At 45.9% G+C, this 23589-nt stretch overlaps 1 protein-coding gene across 1 annotated transcript in view; it reads left to right on the plus strand.

Moving 5' to 3' along the window:
- Window positions 1–23589, plus strand: part of DNAH9 (dynein axonemal heavy chain 9) — a 313579-nt gene that overhangs the window by 146228 nt on the left and 143762 nt on the right. Inside the window, exons 37-42 of the mRNA XM_045797213.2 lie at window positions 868–1041; window positions 1531–1738; window positions 12803–12968; window positions 14591–14693; window positions 15250–15489; window positions 22104–22265. Of these exons, the coding sequence (XP_045653169.2) occupies window positions 868–1041; window positions 1531–1738; window positions 12803–12968; window positions 14591–14693; window positions 15250–15489; window positions 22104–22265 (1053 nt within the window). The remainder of the gene's footprint in view (window positions 1–867; window positions 1042–1530; window positions 1739–12802; window positions 12969–14590; window positions 14694–15249; window positions 15490–22103; window positions 22266–23589) is intronic.

Raw genomic sequence — 23589 nt, forward strand, 5'->3', positions numbered from 1 at the left:
AATAAATAAATAAAATCTTTTTAAAAAATGCCCAATCTAGGTCTCTTTTAGGTTTTCCTTTCTGGGGTTTTTCCTAGGTCTGTCTGTTCAAAGAACAGGCTTATTGCCAGTAGTAAGCAGGTATGTTATGGGGGGGGGGCGTATGGGTGTGCACGCATGTGCATACGTGTTGCGTGTTTCGGCTTGGACACAATGAGATCATTTGAGTCCCCGGAGGCCCAGCCCTGTCCTGAGGGGCTCGTGATCTCATACGTATGCACATAAATTATATGTCTCTACGTATTCCTTCCGTCAGACCAGTATAGCTTTGTCTCTGCTGCTCCTACATTTTAGAAATTTTAGCTCTCACAAGGACCTTAGAAGTCCTCTTTTCTGGGATGCTCATTTTATAGATGAAGGAGCTGAGGCTCTTCTCACTCCACCCCCCCGTGCCCCCAGACATTATTCACTCCATCCCTGCCCACCACCCTGAAACTGCTAAGTCTCGGCCGTCTGGGACGACGGGGGTCCGACTATCTCTTCAGGAGTTCTTGGCCAGGTTTGCCCATTTTGTGGACCTGGGCTCCCACTCTCCTGTTCTTACACCCCCTCACCGCACCCCGCGAGGACTCACAGATGCACAGTGCCCGGGCGGCTCAGCCACGGGGTGAAGCGGTGTTGCACGCACCTGCTCAGGGCTGGCCCCGGCCCCGCTGTGCCTCGTCGGGGCTGATCCTGGGGGAAGCAACATCCTTCCCGGAGAAGCCGCTCCGTCGGGCAAAGCATTTCACGTTCCCCAGCCTGACCTCCTGCCTGAAGCCAGGGCAGCCTGCCCAGGCGTCGGAAGCTCTGGAGAGCCTCGCCCCCTGACCCGCTTTGTGTTGGCAGCTCGTGGACTACCGGGCAGAGTTCAGCAAGTGGTGGCTGACGGAGTTCAAGACGGTCAAGTTCCCCTCCCAGGGAACCATCTTTGACTACTACATAGACCCAGCGACCAAGAAATTCGAGCCTTGGTCCAAGCTCATCCCCCAGTTTGAATTTGACCCCGAGATGCCTCTGCAGGTGAGTGTGGCCGAGTGACCAAGGACGTACGGTTGCACCGAGGATCTTCAGTGGCTCCCGCGGCAGCCCCTTGTCACTCCCCCAGCGTTTGAGCCTTGCAGGAACTAGTCTTCCCCAGCTGCATGCTTTCCAAGAGGAAATCCCAGGTGCAACGAAACCACAGACCCCCCCCTCCAAAGACTGGGGAACTTGATTACCAGTCTCCACCGGCATCCTAGGGGGGCAGAGCGGGGAGATGGCAGGGCAGAAGGTTCCCAAACCCAATAGGGAGGCTGCAGGGAGGCGGACAGAGCTGGAGAGGAGGAGGGGGTGCTCTCCACCCAGAGAATGAGGTTAGGAATGGTCTTAGTGTGCACGTGAAGGAAGACACTCCTGCCCGAGGTAGCGAGCCAGCTCCGCTATGCCATCTCTGAAATGCTCCAGAACGTTTTCGCCAGGCACCTGGTTCCCCCACCGGCCCCTGGCGCGCTCATCAGGCTCTCACTGCAGGCTTGTGTGGTGCACACGAGCGAGACCATCCGCGTGTGCTACTTCCTGGAGCGGCTCGTGGAGCGGCGGCGGCCGGTCATGCTGGTGGGGACCGCGGGCACGGGCAAGTCGGTGCTGGTGGGGACCAAGCTGGCCAGCCTCGACGCGGAGGAGTACCTGGTGAAGAACGTCCCGTTCAACTACTACACCACGTCCGCGATGCTGCAAGGTAAGGGCCCGCAGCGCGTGTGGTGGGGGCACGGGGGGGGGGGGGTCTCAGTGGCCACGTGCCCTGTCGTGGAAATGCAGCAAAGCATAGGGCACTTGTGCGGCCTGCCTTGCCCCGTGCCCGCACTCCCCTCTCGCCTCTCCCTGCCTTTCTCCTCCGCAGCACCTCTGTTCCACTCCTCCAGCACCCTTCGCCCCGTATCTCTTCTCCTCCTGTCTCCTGCCTTCCTCCCGGGCCTCTCACACCCCTCCCGAGCCAGGAGTTCAGCACAGAACAGCACTCAGTCCCTTGATGCCAGAGAAAGCCGACCCCCAGTGAAGGATAGCCACAGGCTTGTAGAAGCGTCTCTAGCGATCATTGCCTTCACCCTTCCTGTCTCACAGATAGGGAAACTGAGGCTTGGGTGACAGTACGCGATCACCCAAGGTCACCATCAGGCGGCAAGGCTGGTGGGTGCATCCAGTCTTCTGGGCGTGCTGTTCACTGGGAGGTGACATGCTGGGCTCCCGAGTGGACTCGGGTCCTCCAGGAGGGGCCTCAGGGTCAGAGGCTCCTTGAAAAAGGAGTTTCCCCCTTGCCAGTCACTTTCTCCTAGACCCTCGCTACCTGTAGGGTCTCCTTGTATACAGAAACGCTCATCGCATGACCCTAGAAGCAGCTTCCTTTGCAAGAGGTGCCCAAGCAGGGCACAGCAGCTCCCCCTTCACGGCGTTTCCACTTCCCAGATACCATAGACAAAAGTAAAGGGCACAGATGATGGTAGAACGAGGTAAAATAATTGAGATGAGTTTTGAGTATCTTTACCTCGGTTTTCAAGATAACTAGTTGTAAGTTTATTGAATTTATTGTTGAAATAATGAATGTGTTTAATAATCTAGCTGGCAAAACTCCCTCAGTCGTAATACTCAGCTCTCGAGGCAACTCCAGGGAACCACTAGCTGCCTCCTTATTCCAGGGGACCTCAGCCGCCATCGTGGCACGCCCTGTCACCAGCCACGTGACCAGCGCCCGGCAGTGGTCTTAAGCAGACTTCACATGGCTGGCTGGCTCACTTGCCTGAACACTGTTTGCTGTATCCACCAGCGCCTCTTGTTCACGGGAGGGTAGGACTCTGCACATGTGTAAGCCTCGAGTCCAGTGACCGATCAGATGATCAGCCCTCCCCATTCACTCCGATTCTCAGCAGCTTACAACTATGCTAGTATCAGCAGCTGGCATTTATCAGACATTCACCAAGTACGCGTCAGGCACCAACCCGAGATTGGAATTTTACATGTTTTTAAATCATTTAATCCCATCCAGCCCCATGAAGTAAGCCCTTGTATCATCCCCATGTATAGATAAGAACATCAAGGCACAGAGAAGTTACATAAGCCACCCTAGGCCACACAGTAAGTGACGGAGCCAGGGTTTGAACCCAGACAGTCCGACTTCTAAGCCTGTGCTCTTAACCGTGAGGTTAATACTGCCTCCCTGGCAAGAAAATACTTTGAAAACGGCAATAAATGTTTACTATTAGTGCTGTTATCATAAGTGGGAGCATTTGAGTACTCCGGAGGAGTTGTTTTCTGGAATCCTATTATGAGGATTCTTAATGTAAAAGAAATACTTTAAATGGAGAATAAAAACTTATAATCGAGGAAAAGGAGATGAGCTGCCCGCATTGCCCAGACCTCTCTCTCTTAATCTGGGCCTCTAACCTGGAGGATTTCCCCCTCTTCTCCCATTGGAACACAGAGAAGTATTCAAAAGCGTCCGACTGCTGTCCGATAGACCCAGGATAAGACTGGCCCCTTACTGCCGCAGGACACAACATTTCTGCGTCCTCTGAATTCCCCAGTGGCCTCTTGGTCCCATCCACCCTCCACACTAGGAATGGATGAAGCGGGGGTCTCTAACCTCACCCGTCCAGAAGCAACTAGGAACTGGGGAGTCACCCAGAGCCCCAGGGGAGCCAGCGTAAGCACACAGAGTCCACACAACAGAGCCCATACCCTTGACTCTGAAAACAAAAAAAATGCTAAGTTCCCTTTACTAGGAACCTCCTGCCTCTGTAAAGTCCAAACGACTTTATTTCTTCGGTTTCTTAGCCTAAAACATTTTAGAAGCAACAAAATGGCAGGAGTAAGGGTGCCCGTGACACTTAGAAAAGGGGGAGACATAAAGTTGATATCCAAGAGGAAACAGAAAATTTCAAGACGGAGATACAAGAACTCCGAGGGTAGCTGCTCTGACCTGGACAAGAGGCAGATTCCCCCACCTACATCCTGACCCCGGCCCTCTTTTTGCTTCTTTTTGCAGCTGGGTGTTTTCATTGCTGGTCGTGCTTAAGACCCTGTGTAATTACAAAAAAGATCGAACGTGTCGTGAAGCAGTCTGCTTCAAAGGGCAGGTAGTACACCCAGACAGCTGTGCAGAATGTGCATTTTTAACGGCTCTGTAGTGGCAAACGGTGGGAAGTAGCCTAATTACCCGTGTGACGGAATGCTAAGCATTATTACAAAGAATGAGGACATTCTGTATGAACGGAGTTGAAACTCTGTCCACAGCTTTGTTGCAGGAGAAAAGCAAGACACAGAGCAGAATATATGGTATGCTCCAAAATGAGTCGTGTTTAAAAAGAGATAGAAAGATGAACAAGGAGCGCCTGGGTGGCTCAGTTGGTTGAGCATCTGACTCTTGATCTCAGCTCACATCTTGATCTCGGCTACTGTCTTGATCTCATGGTTGTGAGTTCAAGCCCCGCCTTGGGCTCGGCACTGGGTCGGTAGCCTACTTTAAAAAAAAAAAAAAAAGACAAACTGAGGGTTGGTGGAGGGAGGCGGGTGTGGGATGGGCTAGATGGGTGGTGGGTATTAAGGAGGGCACTTGTTGTGATGAGCCCTGGAGGTTGTATGTAAGTGACGAATCACTGAATTCTACTCCTGAAACTGTCACTGCACTCCGTTGACTAATTAGAACTTAAATAAAAATTTGGAGGAAAAAAAAGATAAATAATAATGTTTACACACACACACACACACACACACACACACACATTCACTCATATATCTGTGCTTAAACATACTTAGGCTATCCCCAGAAGGACATACAATAAACTGATAACAACTGATAACAGCAGGTGCCCCTGGCAGGGGGAACTAGATACTAGGAGGGAGAGAATTCCTTAAACTTTTTAAAAATTATGAAATATTTCAAGCATGCAGAAAAGTCCAAAAAATAATATAACAGATGCCCATGTACCCACCACCCAGATTTCACAGATGTTAAAATGTTGTCATTTTGCAGTGAGTCTTAGCATTGCAAAGACAGCCAGCACACCACCCCCATCCTCCTTCCTGCCCCACTTTCAGTACTAAAGTTGATGTGTATCATTCCACACTTAGACCTTTTTTTAAGTTTTTAAATTCCAGTTAACACAGGTGTGATATTAGTTTCATGTATACAATAGAGTGATTCAGCACTTCCACTCACCACCCGGGGGCTCATCACAAGTGCCCGCCTTAATCCCCGTCACCAGTGCACCCATCCCCACTCCCACCCCCCCTCCGGTGACCATCAGTTTGTTTTCTATAGTTAAGAGTCTGTTTCTTTACTTCTCTTTTTCCCCTGTTGCTTCTTTGTTTTGTTTCTTAAATTCCACATATGAATGAAATCATAGGGTCTTTGTCTTTCTCTGATTGACTTATTTCACTTAGCATTTTGCTGTCTGGCTCCGTCCACATCGTTGCAAATGGTAAGATTTCATTCTTTTTTATGGCTGAGTAATATTTCATTGTATATACACCACATCTTTTTGATCCGTTCATCAGTTGATGGACACTTGGGCTGCTTCCATAATTTGTCTATTGTAGATAATGCTGCTAAAAACATTGGGGTGCGTGTATCGCTTTGCAAACCGGTATTTTTGTATCCTTTGGGTAAATACCTCGTCATGCAATTTGCTGAATCTTGGGTAGTTCTATTTTCGAGGAACCTCCATGCTCTTCTCCACAGTGGCTGCATCAGTTTTTCATTCCCATCAGCAGTGCGTGAGGGATCCTTTTTCTCCTCATCCTTACCAATACCTGTTGTTTCTTACATTGTTGATTTTAGTCATTCTGATCGGTGTGAAGTGATAGCTCATTGTGGTTTTGATTTGCATTTCCCTGATGATCAGCGATGCTGAGCAAAGTGAATGAAAGACCCAAATGTGAGACCTGAAACCATAAGAATCCTAGAGGAGAACATAGATAGTAACCTCTTTGACATCAGCTGAAGCAACTTCTTTCTAGATATGTCTCCTACGGCAAGGAAAACAAAGGCAAAAATAAACTACTGGGACTACATCAAAACAAAAAGCTTCTGCACAGAGAAGGAAATAATCAACAAAACTAAAAGGCAACCTATGGAATGAGAAGATATTTGCAAATGATAGCTGATAAAGTGTTAGTATCCAAAATATATAAAAAATTTATACAACTCAACACCCAAAAAACAAATAATCCAATTAAAAAGTGGGCAGAAGACATGACTAGACATTTTTCCAAAGACATCCAGATGGCTAACAGACACATGAAAAGATGAAAATTTACACTTTTAGTGCATACATGTACTCATAAAATACACAATGTTGTGTCATAGTTACATTTTAAATATGTATCATACTGTGACTTCCTTTAGCAACTTTTTAAATCATTGTCTATTTCGATACATGTAGATCTATTTCATTGGTATTCACTGCTGCACAGGATTCCATTGTGTGACTAAATCACAGCCTATTTATCCATTTTCCCACTAAAGGCAGCAGATTTTTTTGACATTTTCCCTTTCAAAAAAAGCATCAAGTTATAATTGACATACAACACATGGCACATATTAAAGTTTACAGTTTGGTAAGTTCTGAAATATTTGCACACCCCTGATACCATCACTACAGTTGAAATAATGAGCATATCCATCACCTCTGAAAGTGCCTCCCCCCCCTTACCCTTCCACCGTGCCCATGCCTAGGCAACCACTGACCTATTTCTGTCACAGTAGGTTAGTTTGCATGTTCTAGAATTGTCTATAATGGAATTACAATCTGCACTCTTTTTCTCTGGCTTTTTTCACTCAGCGTGATTTTGAGATTTGCCCATATTGTTGAGCGTATCAACAGTTCGTTCTTCTTTGTTCTCGAATAGCAAGATAAAGTATGTAAAACACTCGGAACGAGTCCTCGCGTGCAATAAGGGCTTAGTAAATGGAAGCTATTATTATAATAATATCAAATCCTTCTTGAATTTAAGGATCTATAAATACTATGCAATAATTTCGAAGCCCTACTACCAGAACAAAAGGAACCCAAGCAAAAGAGGTGGTTTGGGGGGTTTAAGCTCAACTATACTAAAGGACATAAAGGACATGCTCTATGTAATGTTTATACTGTGCCAAACTTTGGGCTAAGGGTCTTACCCGTTTGGTTCATTTAGCCCTCCCTGTTCAACAAGAGAATGTCAGTAATGCCTTTGCCTGCATGCAGCAGAAAATCTGACAGTAATGACATAAAGAGATTTTTTTCATGCAACAAGAAGTCTTGAAGTAGGCAGTTGCTAATGCTAAATGAATGGCTCAATGGTATCAATGCTGTAGTAGCTATGCTCTTGGCTGCTCCCTCAGAGTGGCAGAATGGCTGCTGCTCCAGCCATCACATCTGCATTCCAAATGGAAAAAAGAAAAAGATGAAGGGGAGAGTTAGTGCCCATGTCAGGCAGACGGCTCTCCAGGATCCCCTATGATTTGGAACATGGCCACCCCAGCTTGAAAGTGACTAAAGAGAAGGAACTTGGAAATGGTATCCCTCACAGATCCGATAGTCTCTGTGTTTGCGAGATGAGAAAAATGAGGCTTACAGGTGTTAAGTGACTTCCCTGAAAGTCGCACAATGAGTTAATAGCCAAGCTGTCTTATTTCGAGCTATAGCCGCCTTCTGCTTTGATAAGACTGTAAGTCATGCTTCTCGCTTTCCATAATAGAATGCCAACTTTGCTTCTGTTCATCTGATATCTACAGCACATGGATATCTTTCCCTTTGATAGTAAATAAAATAGGCCCTTCGGGTAGCCATCGAAACATCAGATTTCTATTGACTTCCCTCCAACAGCTGCCCAAAGCGCAGATTTAGAATGCTGACACCTCACGCTGAGAGAGGCAGGGACCCACGCACATCCCCGTCCCCCCAGCTCCTGCAGCCCCCACAAACCCACCGCATTGCTTTCATTCCTTTCCTGCGTTACCATTTAATGATCCACCATGGGCTTTGTTGAGGTTTAGGATGATAAAAGATCATTTTAAGTTACTTTTGTATCTCCTATGAAACCCCAGTTGAAGATCATGCCCAAATATTCTTTTGTAAGCATCCCTAATACGTGCCCTTTAGAATTTAGTGGCTGGAAAATTTTTGTTCATACGAAACGAGAGGCGGATTTGTTCCAGTAATCCAGGGTGACGTGCTTGCCGTAATTAAAAACAGATTTAGTTCTGAGATTTCAGGTAGGACAGCGTGCAATACATTTTTATTTTACTGTAATAACGGTGTCATCCTAGGTGATGGGTCCAAATTCGTTTCTTTCATGTATTATTTTGGAATCCCCGTTTAGTCTTTTAATTGGCCTGTTTTATGTCTGTTGCAATACTTGCAGCCTCTTCTCATTCTTTTAGAAAATATAAGTGATTTTTAAAACCAAAGGAATTTGCAATGACCCATAGGCAGGGTGGTCTAGAAAGAGAAAAAGGAGAAGCAAAGAAACGGACAGCGTCATCAACGGGCTTATATTTGCAACATAAAGAGAGAAGGATAAAGATGACACTCTTCACAATTCAGAATTCTCTTCCCATCCTCCTGTGATTTAAATTATTGAACAAATATTTGAGTACTTAATTGCACTAATCAGATAGGAGCTCGGGCATCTCAATCTTTGTGTAATACGAATCTCCATAACCTATTCACTAAAAGTCAGAGGTTGGACGGGACCAGAAAAGATCTGATCAGACTCTCGACCTCACAGGAGCCTCATGACACTTACGTCATCATAGCTAAGCAGCTCTTGTCCACCTGCCTTGCTGTCTTTCAAAAAGGAGATGACACAGAATGAAATCATGAAAGATTTGTCACCTCGCGGGCAGGACATTCTGCTCAGGATGAGCAAAGGTAGCTTCAGAGTATAAAGAAATGGAATACAATTTACGTTTCAGACAACAGAGAAGCCATCCCATAAATTTTGGTACCTCCAAATTATGGAGCACAGTGCAGCAATTAAAATCATGTTGTAGGAGGATATGTTATTATATAATGATGTTTATGACACGTGGGTTGCATATATATATATCCGTATATATATGTATCCGTATATATATATGAGCAGAATATGGAGTATAATTCTGATTTTGTAAAGGAAAAATTGAACAGAATGAATAGACTGGGATAAAATGCACCAAAATATTGAAACTAATGGCTCCTGAGAGGTGATCAAATCCCCGATAATTTTCACTTTCATCATTATGATTTTTTGTGCTTTTTAACCTTTATATCATGAATATGTATTCTTTTTACAATCATGCAGAGCACGTTACATTTGGAAAGAATAAACGCAAAGCCCTTCCAATAATAATGGAAATGTCTTAACACATGAAAAAAACTAGATAACGTGGGAGGAAAAGAGTTCCAAGAAGAGGAAAAAGGAAGTCAGACATTATTAACTGCTAATGATCTCTGTCAAAAATGTGGTCAGGCAGTGAGTTCACCAAGCTGGGGCGTTGTCAAGGGCAGAAGCCGTGTCGTGAGAGTATTCGAGTGGTTCAGAGTCCCGACTACTCCAGGTGACCAGGGTTAGAGTCCTGGCTTGGCCACTCAGCAGCTACAGGACGTGGGATAGAGCCCCTGATATTCTCTAAGCCTCGGTTTTCTCATTTGTTAAAAGATTTTTATACATGGTAGGGCTGCTCTGAGGGGTCAGTGATAACACGGACCCCATACAGAACCGGGTCTTCAGTGATGTGCACGAATGCATGGACACCCTGCTCTGAGTTCAGAGACCAGAGAAATCTATGGGACAGGAATCACCAGGACAGCTCTGGACAGGGACTGGGGTGTGAGGGCTTCCAAGGACTCACTGCCTGAGTCATATGAGAGAGGCACTGGGATCAGTATCTACAGACCTGGATCCTAATTCTGGCAAGGCAGGCAACCTGCCTTAGCCTTCGTTTTCTTAGTTACAAAATAGCAATAACGTATCTTTCTTTGCCATTCATGGGGTTTGTCGTAAAGTTCATTCATTGGTGTCTTAAATGTCTTTCGAACACCCTGCTGTGTGTGAGCTAATGTTCTAGGTGCTGAGGTTAGGACGGTGAGAAAAGCAGAGAAAGATTCCTGTCCCCATGGAGTTTATAGTGCAGAGGGGTTAAGATAATATGTAAGATAAATAAGTTGGGTATAGAGCATTTTAAGTGAAGTTTTAACGAAGCAGGCACAGGGAATTGGGGGTGAGGGTTAACTTTGGCCCTTGTGCAGGGCAGGGCTCACTGAGAAATGGCATTTGAGCAGATAAATGCCTGATGGAAACGAGGGAACAGGCTGGGCTGGCCTTTGGGAGAAAGGACTGCAAGGCAGGAGCATCAGCCAGAGCAAAGGCCCTGTGGCCACGAATGTAGCAGAGCAGGACGGCTGGAGCTGAAAGAGTGGACAGGGGAGCATCAGAGAGAAAAACAGAGACACAAGGTTTGTGGATGTAACCAGACTGGCTTTTGCCCCAGGCGAGATGGGATGTCCTGGGTGAGTTTTAAGCAGGAGACTGGCATGATCCGATTCACATCTTGCAAGGGGACTTCTGTCTGCTGTTTTGAGAGTACTACGTAGTGAAGGGATCCAGGGCGAAAGCAGGGAGGCCGTTTGGGAGGATGTCATAGCAAGCAGGTGAGAGCCGATGGGCAAAGGGTGGTCCCAGTGGAGACAGTGAAATGAGAACAGATGGGAACCCACTTTGACATTGAAATTGCTCCTCAAACGCGCGGTGGTGTTGAAATATTGCAGAAGGAACCGTGTGAATAAAAGCAGAGGGCAGCTAGCGTAGGATATGGCCACCGGCTGGATGCAAGGCCGGTCCACGTGGAGAAGTTGGGTAACATGGATCAGATAGGGGTGCCTGGGGTTAAACGTCCAGCTCTTGACCTCGGCTCAGGTCATGGTCTCAGGGTCGTGAGACCAAGCCCTGCATCAGGCTCTGCGCTCAGCGGGGAGTCTGCTTGAGATTCCGTCTCTCCCTCCCTGCCTCTCCTCCAACCCTTGCTCGCTCGCTCACGCTCTCTAAATCAATCAATCAATCTTAAAAAAAAGATGGAGCGGATGAACTCCAGGCCCAGGTATGGGCTTGACTGTCAGGACTTGTTTACGACAATGCGGAACCCAGGAGTATGCGGGGACGATCGCAGTTCTTTCTACTTCTCACCAACATGTTTGCTAACACTGAGACCCACCTCTGTTCCTCCACTTCTGTCTGGAAGCAGTCACTTAACTCCCCCGCCATCCGAGATGTGACATGGAGCAGAGCTTGACCACGCAAGGATCAAAAACATGTATGCCTTTCCTGAGGGAGTCCTCCCTCCCTGGAGGACTCGACATCATCCTTTTGGGATGACCTTCCAAGCCCACTCCTTGCTAACTGACATGCTTTTCTCCTCAACAAGCCTTTAGAACCGTAAAGAGCTTAATCAACCCAAATTATAGGGGTCTGCCTCATTCCAGGGGTTGATCTGAGTATCACTCCTCTGGGGGGAGGAGAAACAAGTCTTCCTAAGAGGAGATTTTCCTACTAGAAGGACTGTTCTCAAAAACATGTCCTTGGCAGCCCATTAATTATATTTCATTTTGACAGATCTCATATATAGTTGTTATATCTTTAGGGGGAAAAAGGTGTTGGGTGATTAATTGGTTGATAGGGTATGTTAATTGGATGCTAATTAAATTTAAATCTAATTCATATTTGAAACACTTAATTTAACTCAGGACCAGAAAATTAGAATATTCAAGCTTCTTGAAGGAACTCGTCTTCTATCTGTCACCTCCAAATGTCTATTGACACTTTCTCCTTGTTTACAAACTTGTTTTGCAAGAGAAGGAATCAGAGGGTTCTTAGAATTTCCAGCTGTAATAAGAAGTGTCAGTTCTCGCAATACATATTTAATTGCTTTATTGGGGGGGGGAGTACATAGATCTCCGCTTCATTACTTAAGGTTGTTCTCAACAAGTCCCATCAGGCTAGGCAACAGCGCTGTGTGAAGGGATGATTCCAGAAGGGAGTCTGTAATGAAGACTCCAGAAAGGTGCTGAGATGCTCTGCAAGGAGCCTGAAATAACATGAAGGAGCGGAGGAGCCCTTCATGGTGCTGGAAGCTTCTGGGAAATTCTCTGAGGGTGTTGTTCACCCCAGGGGTGAACTCTCTGAGACCTCGGCTGACAAACTATCCAATAGCACCCGTCTTATCCCCCAGGCGTGGAAGGGGCCTCCACCCACCCCGATGTGGGAGCCACAGCCTTCATGCTCCTGCGCTGTCTGACCCAGAGGGGGCAGGTCTCCCCAGGATCCGTTTATTTGTAGATTTCCTTGAGGGTAGAGTCCCAGGCCTCGAGACTGTGCCGGTCTCTTCTGTTTCTACTCTATAAGCCAAGACAACTGGGGACCACAAGTAAGAGAGACGGAGCCTGGGCTCTGAAATTTGACCGCTCCAGATCTGTATCTTGGCTTCACTTTAGAAAAGTGCCTTTGCTCTTCTGAGCCTCAGTGTCCTCACCTGTAAAATGGGATGATAATACTGATCTTGCACGGATGTTGCACAGATTCACTGAGATCGTCCGCATTTGTAAGGACCTGACACAGGGCACGTTGTAAGGTGTTGAACGCCGGGTCGATGCAGTCACTCTCGCTAGCACCTGATGCCCAGCGTCACTGCTGGTCCCGTAGAATGTCCTGGATCTGGTGGTAACTGCTGCTGTTTGCAAGTGAGTGTACACTGAACCTCCCTCCTTCACTAACTGGCTCATCTCCTTAGCTGTCCTAGAAAAGCCTCTAGAAAAGAAGGCTGGCCGAAATTATGGCCCCCCAGGCAACAAGAAGCTTATCTATTTCATCGATGACATGAACATGCCGGAGGTGGATGCCTACGGGACCGTGCAGCCCCACACCCTCATCCGGCAGCATCTGGACTATGGCCACTGGTAAGAGCACATGTGCAAAGGGCCTGGGGCCCACGGGGCAGTGGAGGGAGGGGGAGGCCTAAGGCAGGGCTGAAGGCTATTTCGCTGGAGACACACACCACCGTTGAGTGCTGGTACCACATTCCTCACAGGGTTCTGTTTCCTGGGCAGCTCTTTCAGACAGAGGCATTAATGCCTAAGTGGAAGTTTGGTCAGAGAAGATGCTGTGCTCTCCTCTAAGTGGGGGGGAACCCACCTTTTTCTTCCACATTCATCTCCAAAGTTGCCTTCTCCAAACCCCCAGAGCAGAATTAACCGCTCCTGTCCCCCACTGTGGTCCGGTAGCACTGAGCAGGTCCTAGAGCGGTAACAGCTCACGCGCTGTGGAGTGCCCAGATGTCTACAGGCCTTACCAGCCTTTGTCTCTTTCAGAACGACTCACAGGGTCTGCCACTGTCTCTTGAAACAGCGTAATGGTTCATGGCAAAAGGTCTGAACTTGTCAGGAAAAAAAAGAAAAGTCCGGGATGGGAGAGACCACTGTGGCTCACCTTTCCTACCCCACATTGAATGAGCTGCTGAGAGAGTGGTCAGTGCGAAGAGGGGGCTCAGGGAGAATGATGGTTGTGATGGTGACCTGAGCTGCCTTTCAGTCATGGCTCACGTCTTTGTGGGATTCCTGCCGTATGCTGCCATCCGCAGTGTGCCCGCCAGCATCTGGACGGCACACGAGTGTTACGTCAGACTCATGGTCACATGCCTTAGATGGGCAGTAGAAGCTCCCTGGAAATCCTGCCCTGTTGCCTTGGCATGTTTGCATTTCCAGCCTCAGCAATGGCTATTTCCTACCTTCTGTCCGTCCGCAAGCTTCCTACCCCACCTCCGCTGGTGACCATGGGCGCCATCTTTGTTTCTTGCTTCCATGTCTATAACTTGCTTCCCCCTGTGTCCCTTTCTCCCCCGTCCTGACACACCTTCCCTGAAGCTGAACCATCACCAGCTTCTTGCTTCTACTCTCTACCCCCTCCTGTGTTAACTGCCTCTCATCTCCTGGATATTTCCTTCTCCTCAATATTGAGACTCATCTCAATTTCCTCTGTTGTGTTCAGAAACATCATTTTGTAATTATTGGCCTGTTGTCTCTCCCTACATAGCCAAATTGCTCTATTTCCACTTCCCCATCCCAGCTCACCCCACTGGCTGGTTTCTGTTTCTTCCACTTTACTGACCTGTTGTTCTTGTTCAATCCCTAACTCTGTCTTTATGTAAGACCTAACAGACCCATTGGGTTAGGTCACTGTCTTTCTTCTTCTCTCTATAGCTGGACATGGTTGACTGCTCTCTCCTTTTAGAAATACTAACTTCCTTTGCCTCCTGGGGTGCCACACACCCTGGATTTCCCCCCGCCCCTTAGTCCATCTTTATGGCTTCTTTCTCCTACACTACTTCCATAGATGTTAGGCCCCTCAGGATTGGGGCCTAGGCTTTTGGCTTTTTCGACCTCTACCAATGGATCTAGACTTTTTTTTTTTTTTTTAACCGCCCAAACACATGAATGAAAGGGCACATCCCACCTCACCTTGACAAGACACTCACCTGCTTGGACCCTCACCCGACTCTCACTGTGGTTTCTGCCTGTCCCAGGTATGATCGGAGCAAGCTGTCCCTGAAGGAGATCAGGAATGTCCAGTACGTTTCCTGTATGAACCCCACCGCAGGCAGCTTCACCATCAACCCACGGCTTCAGGTATGGGAGGAGCTGTGGTACCCGAATCCTGGATGAATTCTACCTTACCAGAGCGGATATCACCCAGTGACAAGTAGTCATTGGCCCTTCCCCCGTCCAGCCTCTGAAAGTGACAAACCATACAGGATGCTGATTTGCATTTCTAGGGGGGAAAAGATACTCCTAGACCCAGAGTCGTGAAGCTTTTCGAGCTGGAAGGGGTCATGGGGTCCGTCTGTTTCGCTCATTCTTCAGAGTAGGAAAACTTCAGAGAGACGAACGGTTCTCCTAAGGTCATGTGCGTCTTCACTGTCAAATACTGGTTTGAATTCTATTGCTCTGACGTCAAGTTCCGTTCTCTTCCGACCACCTGCTGACATCTTCGACTAAAGGCCCAAAGCCCATTACTCCTCCAGACATTTAGATTCAACCAAAGTTAGGTTCAGTGTGAGAAATGTGACCAGAATCTAGAATCCAAAGCCCTTCTAAGAATTCCTCATTATTTTACCCAAATCCCCAAAAGGCGATTTTGACTCGAACTCTTGACTCTATCTCACATGCCTGTTCCCCTGGGCAGCGCCATTTCAGCGTGTTCGTCCTCTCCTTCCCGGGAGCAGACGCCCTGGCCTCCATCTACGGCACCATCTTGACTCAGCACCTAACACTCGGACGCTTCCCAGCGGCCCTGCAGAAATCCAGCCCCCAGCTCATCAATCTGGCCCTGACCTTCCACCAGAAAGTCGCCACCACGTTCCTACCCACAGCGATCAAATTCCACTACGTTTTCAACCTCAGAGACTTTGCCAACATTTTCCAGGTGAGTCCATCTGCTCGGAGACACCCCAGAAGGCTTAGTGATGATCCAGTCCCTTCCTCTCCTAGTAAAATAATAGTTAATGCCGAACTCTTAGACAAAGGCACAGTTCATATGGACTCATGAGCATAATAAGCAGGTAATTAGGGTGCCGTGGGATCTGTGAGGAAGGACGTCAACCACATAGAGTCCTGTTTGCCAGTGATGTCATTCCTCAGGACGCGTTTCTGGGTTGGTTCCTTTGGGTGGAAGGCTCAGCATCTTGAAGAATATGTTATGTAATGATTCCAGCATCCCTTGGAAGGAATGCAGAGAAAACTATTTTGCAGGTCCTGCTGGTGTACCCATTGTTCTTGGGATCAAAAAGAATGTCCCGAGTCACGGCAGGATAGTGCCGCTTCCTGAAAAAAGCCATGTCGTAATATTCTTAAGATACCATCTGCCAGCCCCTGGGAGGCCTCGGTTTTAAAATTCCAGGTTCCGTTCCAGGCCACAGCCATTTGAGACTCTTTCCAGCTGCTCCTCTGAATAGTGATGGCCTGTCTCTGCCCGTTGCTTTCCATTGCTTGACCCTTCGTTGCCGAAACGTCCAGAGGGCAATGTGGCAAAGCGCAGCCCCCTCTTCCTCTTGGTCAGGCACGCCATCCTCGCGGGGGGGGGGGGGGGGTCCACAACTTTCCAGTCCTGGACAGGAATCTGTAGAAACAGCTTTTCAGAGAGACTCCTCCCCCAGAGAGCCCTGAGCAAGGATAGAGGGAAGGATGCCTTTTACACCCAGCAGAGGCCACTCCTGGAAGGAAATGTCAGTCAGTGTGTGTTCAGGGAGTGAGGCAGGACCCGCCATGACGAGCACATGTGTTTGGAATTCGTTACCTGTGCAGGTAGGATTCTGGAGAATGTCAGACTAGCGAGGTCCAGACCCTGAGGACACGGGGCCTGAATGGGCCAGCCAGGACTTTGGGTTGTAAAGAGCAGAAATCCCCCAAACATTAGTTCAGAGATCTAACCACTGTGTTCCAGAACGGCCGAAACTAACGGTGGAGACACCAAGCCCCCTGTGAGGGCAAGTCTTGGAGAACACACCTAAGCTGGCTACGGACAGCCCTCCAGGGGCCTGTACCTCTGAAACGTGAACTCTGCTAGAAACGAGGAGAAACAGAGATGCCTCCCTCCCCCGCCCCCAGGGATTCCATAGATTTTCCTGAGAGCACACAGCCAGCCGGTGAAGGAACTAGAACAAGAATCCGGGTCTTTGGATTCCTGGTCAGGCCCTCCATCCTTCACACCATTCTGTCCTCATCTGTGCTTCTGACGAGGAGAACGAGCATGAGGTAGTTGAGGCAGCAAGAAGGACTCTGCTCCAAGCCTTGTAAGCGTGAGGCCGGGACAATAGCAAAGTTCGTGTGTGCCCACTCTCATCTCTCATCTTTTGAGTGTCACCTGAGAAAGACCTCTGTTATCACACACCCTCTCTCTGAAATCTCCGGGGGGGGGGGGTGTCACCTCCCTTCAGCTCTGCCCTATGAGCAATGTGAATTTGCTTCAGTGATGTTAACTTCCTTTTTTGCATTTGGGAAATGACAATGGAAGGAATGCAGAGAAAACTATTTTGATCCCAGAAACAATGGGTACACCAGCAGGGCCTGCAAAATAGTTTTCTCTGCATTCCTTCCATTGTCATTTCCCAAATGCAAAAAACGAAGATAACATCACTGAAGCAAATTCACATTGCTCATAGGGCAGAGCTGAAGGGAGGAGGGCATTAAGTCTCTTTTACCAGAAGCATACAGCTCCTGCCCGGACAGACACCTTGTCACCCAGACGCCCTGAAAGGTGCACTGATGACAACCCTTTGGGATGCGCATTATTATCCCAATTTAAGAGAGGCTTGGGGAAGTTACCAGCTAGATGACAGCATGAATGGTCATCAAGGCGGGAAAGTACAGACAGTGTCCGCGGAATGAATAGCAAGCATCTGGCCCCATGGGAGTAGAGGGTAAGGTGGAGGGGGTCGCTGAGAGATGAGATTGCAAAGATCATTTGAGGCCAGAGTGGGCCGTCATAGAAAGTCTGACATGGGTCTCTAACAATAGCCAGCATTGACCAAGCACGCTCCTAGGCCTTGTACGTCTTTTAGCTAACCATCTCATCCTCAAAACGATCATGTAAGGTAAAATACTGGTTATTTCCAACTTGGAAAGGACAGCACTGTGCCGCAGACACATCGAGGACCTTGTGCACGACTGGGTAGGCAGCAGCGCTGCCATCCAAAGCTAGGATGTTCACTGTACCGTCCCAGTAAGCTGGGGTGGCAAAGGCTCTCTGAGGAAGGGGCGGCTCTACTCCAGCCTCGTGCTTGTTTTTAGCCTTTTTAACTGAAGTATAATTAGTTTCAGGGGTACAACACAGTGATTCGGCATTCGTGTACGTCACAAAATGCTCACGGCCATATTCCAGCCTTGTCTCAGTGGCAGTGTCGTGCCAATGCTCTCGTGCAATGTCAAGGAAGAGCCAGGGAGGGGAGGTATTGGCACGGTGGGGTGGGGGGTTCTCTTGGTCCTTCCTGGCCCGTGCCTTTGCCTGACTCAGGCAGGCTCAGTGGCAACCCCCTGGGCTCTCTGCAGCTTGCCAGCTGTCAGCCACCTGCCACGAGGGTGGGTAGGAAAATGGATCTCTCCCTGGAGTACGTGCCTGCCTGTAACCACACAGCGCCCCCCACTCCCCTCCTCCAGAGGGGAGTTTCAGGCTCAGAGCTTGACTGCAACCTTGCCTGCCTGCCTCCCTGCCTCCTGGTCTGAAGGCCTGATGGAAGCATGAGGGGGTGGTTAAATGCCTGCTAGAAGACAGACATTGCCTAGAGAACACGCCGCTTTCCTCCCTCCAGCTTGACCCAAGCCTCAGTAATTCAGACCTCCTCTGCGCTTCCCTCAGTCCTGATCAGGACACGATCTGATGGAGCTCCAAGTAGCAGAAATCATTAACTGCTCCCATCTCAACGTGACTCATAACTAAGGTGGTGAGGAGTCTATGCTTGGCATGCTCACATCAACTCAGCTCTTAACTGCCGGGCATCCTGAGCATTTGGCTTTCCCGGGGTTATAAGCTCCAAATGATAGCACACCTCACTGTGAAAGACAGTCCAAGAAGTCGGGCTTCCTGGTCGGTGCTTCTTCCTGCCCTCTGCATCTTGTCCCTGGCTGATACCTGGGAGAGTGGAGAAGGAGGGAGGCTGAGACATGGGTGTGGGTGGGGCCAAAGGAACCTAATAGAATGTCTTTCTTTTGCAAAAATAAACTTTTATCCGAGTATAATGTACAGGTAGGAAAGCACATGAGTCATAAGCTCACAGCTTGTAAAGTCATCACAGCTACATAACCATGAGAAACAGACCATTCCCACATTCCTAAAGCTCTTCCTTTTTCCTCCCTTCCATTTGGTTTTTCTTTCCCTCCCAGAGGTAAACACTGTCTGGTCTTACACTCTAAGTTCTTTTGGCCTATTTTTGGATGTTATCAAAATAGAATCCTATGACAAATATTATTTTGTAACTTTGTTCAGTGTTATGTTTATACTTACACATACAATCATGTTATTGGTAAAAAAAAAAAATACTAGTGATAATTTCTTACTTTCCAATCCTTTATTATTATAATTTCTTTTTCTTGTCTTATTGTGCTGGCTACAACTGCCAGTATGATACTGAAGAGAAGTTGTGAGAGTGGCTTCTTGTTGCATTCCTAATTTTAGAGGGAAGAGCTTGTAATAGTTGACCATTAAGTGTGATGCTTATTATAAGTTTTTGGGGATGCTCTTTGCCAGATTAAGAAAATTCCTTCCTGTTTATAGTCTCCTAAGAGTTTTAACCATGAATATATGTTGAAACTTAACACCTGATTTTTCTGTAGCTCTCGAAATAATTATATTGATTTTTTTCTCATTGTTTCTGGAAATGTGATAAATTCATTGATTATTTTTGAATTTTACATCACCCTTGCATTCCTATCACCAACCCAACTTAACTGCTACATGTTGAGCCTTTTATATTTTGCTGGATTGCATTTGCTATATATTAATATACTTTTTGCACTTCTGTTAATAAGATTATCCTGTAATTTTCCTTTCCTCACAAAATGCATTGGGAAATGGTCCTTCTTTTTCTACTCTCTGGAAGCTTTTGTAAAACATTGTACTGAGCCTTCCTTAAACATCTGAAGAATTTACTGCCGAAACCATCTGGAGTATTTTTGTGGAAGATCAAGTTATGAGTTCAGTTTCTTTTGAACACATTAGACAATTCAGATTTTCTATTTCTTCATGTGTCAGTTGTGGCAAAATATCGATGTTCTCAATTTCTAATTTATTGACATACAAGCATTTATAATATCCTATGATTATCTTTTAGATACCTGTTGTATCTGACATTATGTCCTCTTCCTTATACTGGATATTGGTTATTTGTGCCTTTTCTGATTTTCTCTTTTTCTATCAGCCTTACTAAGGAGTTATTATCAATCGTGCTAATCTTTTCAAAGAAACTGAAAGGTATACCAATATTATAGGCTTTTTTTGCTTTGTTTGATAGCTCTCTTTGATATCCACATTTATATCATTAGTAATTGCTCTTTTCTTTATAATCTCTTTACACTTTTAGGTTTGGGGTTCTCCTTTTCTAACTTCTTGACATGGCTACTTGTGCCATCAATCATCAGCCTTTCAGCTCTTATATAAAACATTCATTTTAAAGCTATGAATTTAGCACTAATTATGCCATACACTGTATCATGCAAACTTTTATATGTTGTATTCTTATTATCATTCACTTCATAATATTTCTTAATTTCCCCTATGATTTCTCTAACCCATGGGATATTTGGAAGTATTGCTTTATTTTTAAAATGGTTTGTGATTCACTCATGCTCCTAGTGTATAACCATTTGAGGGGTTCCCTTGGGGTTTTTCACCATGACCCCTTTGTGATAATCCCTGAACTTCAGTTTTCATCCTTCCTACCCCTTGAGATAAGTTTGCTCAGCATCTTAACCTGTCACTGGTCTCTCTGTCTTTTCCATTTCTGAACCCATAAGCCATATGTCCAAAGGAATTGGCAAATGTCCAAAGGAAAAAGAAATAGTGACAGATTTTGGGTTCACCTTTCTTCTTTTTCTTCTCTCTAGTAATTCAGCCGTTTGAGTCCTCACTGCCTTGGTTACTCCCTAATGCCTCCGAAAAGATGAACCTTTAAAGATAATTTTCATATCTTTTGGAGTTGACTTCAGTAGACTGGGTTGTAATCGGGTATTCTGCCACTACCAAAAGCAGAAATCCTGATGGAGGTTCTTGCTATGTTATAGTAATTGAAGGATTCAGTATTAGTCCATTCATTCTTTCAATGGAGCACTCATTGAGAATCTAGTATATGTCAGGTGCCATGCTAGATGCCAGTAATACAATGACAAAAGATAAGCCACACCCAAAATGAAGTCTTTCAATTTCCCTGCCTTTGAGACACTCATCATGACCTGGAAGCAAACCTATACAAAGAAGAATGATTTTAGAAACAAATAGATGTATATATAAAGGGTTAAGTAGGGCACATCAGAGGGAATGCTGTTGGGCAGAAAGGGAGATGTCATGGAAGACTTCAAGAAAGAGATAACACTTGAATTGGATCTTGAAATATGAGCATAGCAAGAAAAGCAAAGGGCGTGAAGGCACAGAAAGTATGCAGCATCAGAATATAATTTTAATTTGGTGAAACTGAAATCTAGATTTTATGGGAAGTGGGGGTAAAAGTGATCTGAGGAACTGGACTGGTAGTCCTATTATGACAGAACTGTATGCCATGTTCATGAGTCAGAGCATATTCTCTTGCTGAGGACAAATAATTAAATGGCCCCTTTACCTCTATGATAAGAAAGAAAGCAATGGGGGAAAACACAGGTCTAGATGAGTTTGAAGTTACAGGACCTGTTGAGGTCATTGAGAGACTCTAATCATGGTGGTCTCCATTTTTCAATGAAAAAGAAGACTAAGATATCGACTAATAGTAACAGAGGGAGGTGAGGTGGCAGAGAAATTATAAAAGAATAGTAAATATTTGGAATAATCCCTGTGACGTATGGAAGAAGAACCTACAAGAGATAAAGAAATGGATTGCTGACCTGCAAAGGTTCGTTATAGTCATTCCAGCCCTTTGTCATCATCCTGATTTTACATAAGCATTTGTCCCCTAGACTGGTTTTCAAGTTGGCACTTAGGGAATTGAAATATAGCAGAGAAGCTACCTCTCTCTTCACTGTGGTTATTTGGAATGTAATGGTCAAAATTTCAGGCTCTAAGGTCAGGTGGACCAAGGTTCAAATCCTTGTGGTTTTGTACTCAGACCACGTACTATATATATGACCTTGGGCATACTTCCTGTCTTTCTGAATCCCGATATCTGCGTTATAAAAAAGGGATATAGCGAAAGTTATTTTGTAGGACTGTCATGGTGGTTAAATGAGTTTTGTCTGGCGAAACTTCCAGTCCAGTACCTGTCACATAACTGGTTCCATAAATTGTAGCTGTTGTACTTTTAAACTGTTGTTCACATGATATTTTCTCTATTCTCTTTAAAGGGCATTCTCTTCTCCTCAGTGGAATGTGTAAAATCCACACAGGACCTACTAAAGCTCTATCTCCATGAATCAAATCGGGTTTATCGGGATAAGATGGTGGAAGAAAAGGACTTTGATCTTTATGACAAAATCCAGACAGAAGTGGTCAAGAAAATTTTTGATGTGAGTATTGTCCGGCAAAATTTTTTTTTACATTTGAAAAATAATAATTATGCAGATAATCACCCAAATGATAAAATCTAGCTCATACATTGGGGAAAAAAAACAGAGATTAGATAGGGAAAGAAATCTATCGTTATTTTGCTGAGTTGAAAAATGCTAGGATAGCAAAAGGCACAAATTAATCGTAGAATCTCAGTGTTGAGAAGGTCTGTGGGGATCATGTGATCCAGGTCCTCGCTGTATACTGATGCCTCTCATTAGCATTTCCCAGGTTGGTCATCTCAGTGCGTGCTCCGACATCCTTAAAGATGCCCGGTCTCATCTTCCCCGAGGGAGCCATTTTGGGGCTGCTAATGACTAGAAATCTGGAACAATTTTGAAATTTAGAACCTTTAGAACAATTTTAAAGGCTGGAACTTTTTTCTAATTATGGTCTAAAATTTATTTCCCTGTCCACTAATTTTAGGTCTACGTGAAAAACTTGCAAATATTTTAAGATCGTTTGTTTTGTCCTTCCTTGGTCTTCTCTCCTGCAGACCAAAGAGCCCGTGTTCTTTTAGCCACTTCGGACATGGCTTGTTGTCAAACGCAGAGAAATTTGCCCACATCTTGATTGCTTTCCCATCAGGTCCCCCCTCCGAAATCATGGTGTCTGACTTTCATCACACAACCTAACTGGGGTCTTACCAAAAGCAAGATCGTCATTCCGTCTTATACACTATAATTTTGTTACCGTATCCCCAAACTGCTCTACTAACTAGTTGTACTACAATATACTCTTTGGAAAGAAGATACCCATGATAAAATAAGTTGAGAAATACTCCCTATTCTATCCCTGTCTCAGAAATTCACAATGCTTTCGGCACATTAAAGCCCTAAAATTCTTGAATAACCCTGATTCATCTATTATTTCCCAAATGTATGAGACCCTAAAACTCTTTCCCTTCATAAAACCTATTAATAATTTGCAGAAAGAATACTCCATAGAATATGCCTTGGGAAGCACACATTAACACAGCCTAAGATCATATTACGCTTCTTAGTGTCCAAATCACCCCACAACTCACACTGAGCTTTCTTAAAGTTGACCAGATCTCCATATTTTCCACACGTACCACTTGTCCCCTCTTGAGCTTAGAAATAATCAAAACTTGTATTTAAATGTATCATGTTGTCCCTGCGCTCACCTGGTTAGGTCTAGTGCCAAATTTTTTTCCTGGTACTATCCTGGGTCTACCTCTGAAAATATTTACAGTCCGCCCCGACCTACGTGACAGCCTCCTGGATGTTTGGGCAGCATTTTTGCTTAAAGATTTATTTCTTT

The sequence above is a fragment of the Ursus americanus genome, chromosome 14 (genome assembly GCF_024610735.1).
Source record: "Ursus americanus isolate L20-20 chromosome 14, mUrsAme1.1.p, whole genome shotgun sequence".
NCBI lineage: Eukaryota > Metazoa > Chordata > Mammalia > Carnivora > Ursidae > Ursus > Ursus americanus.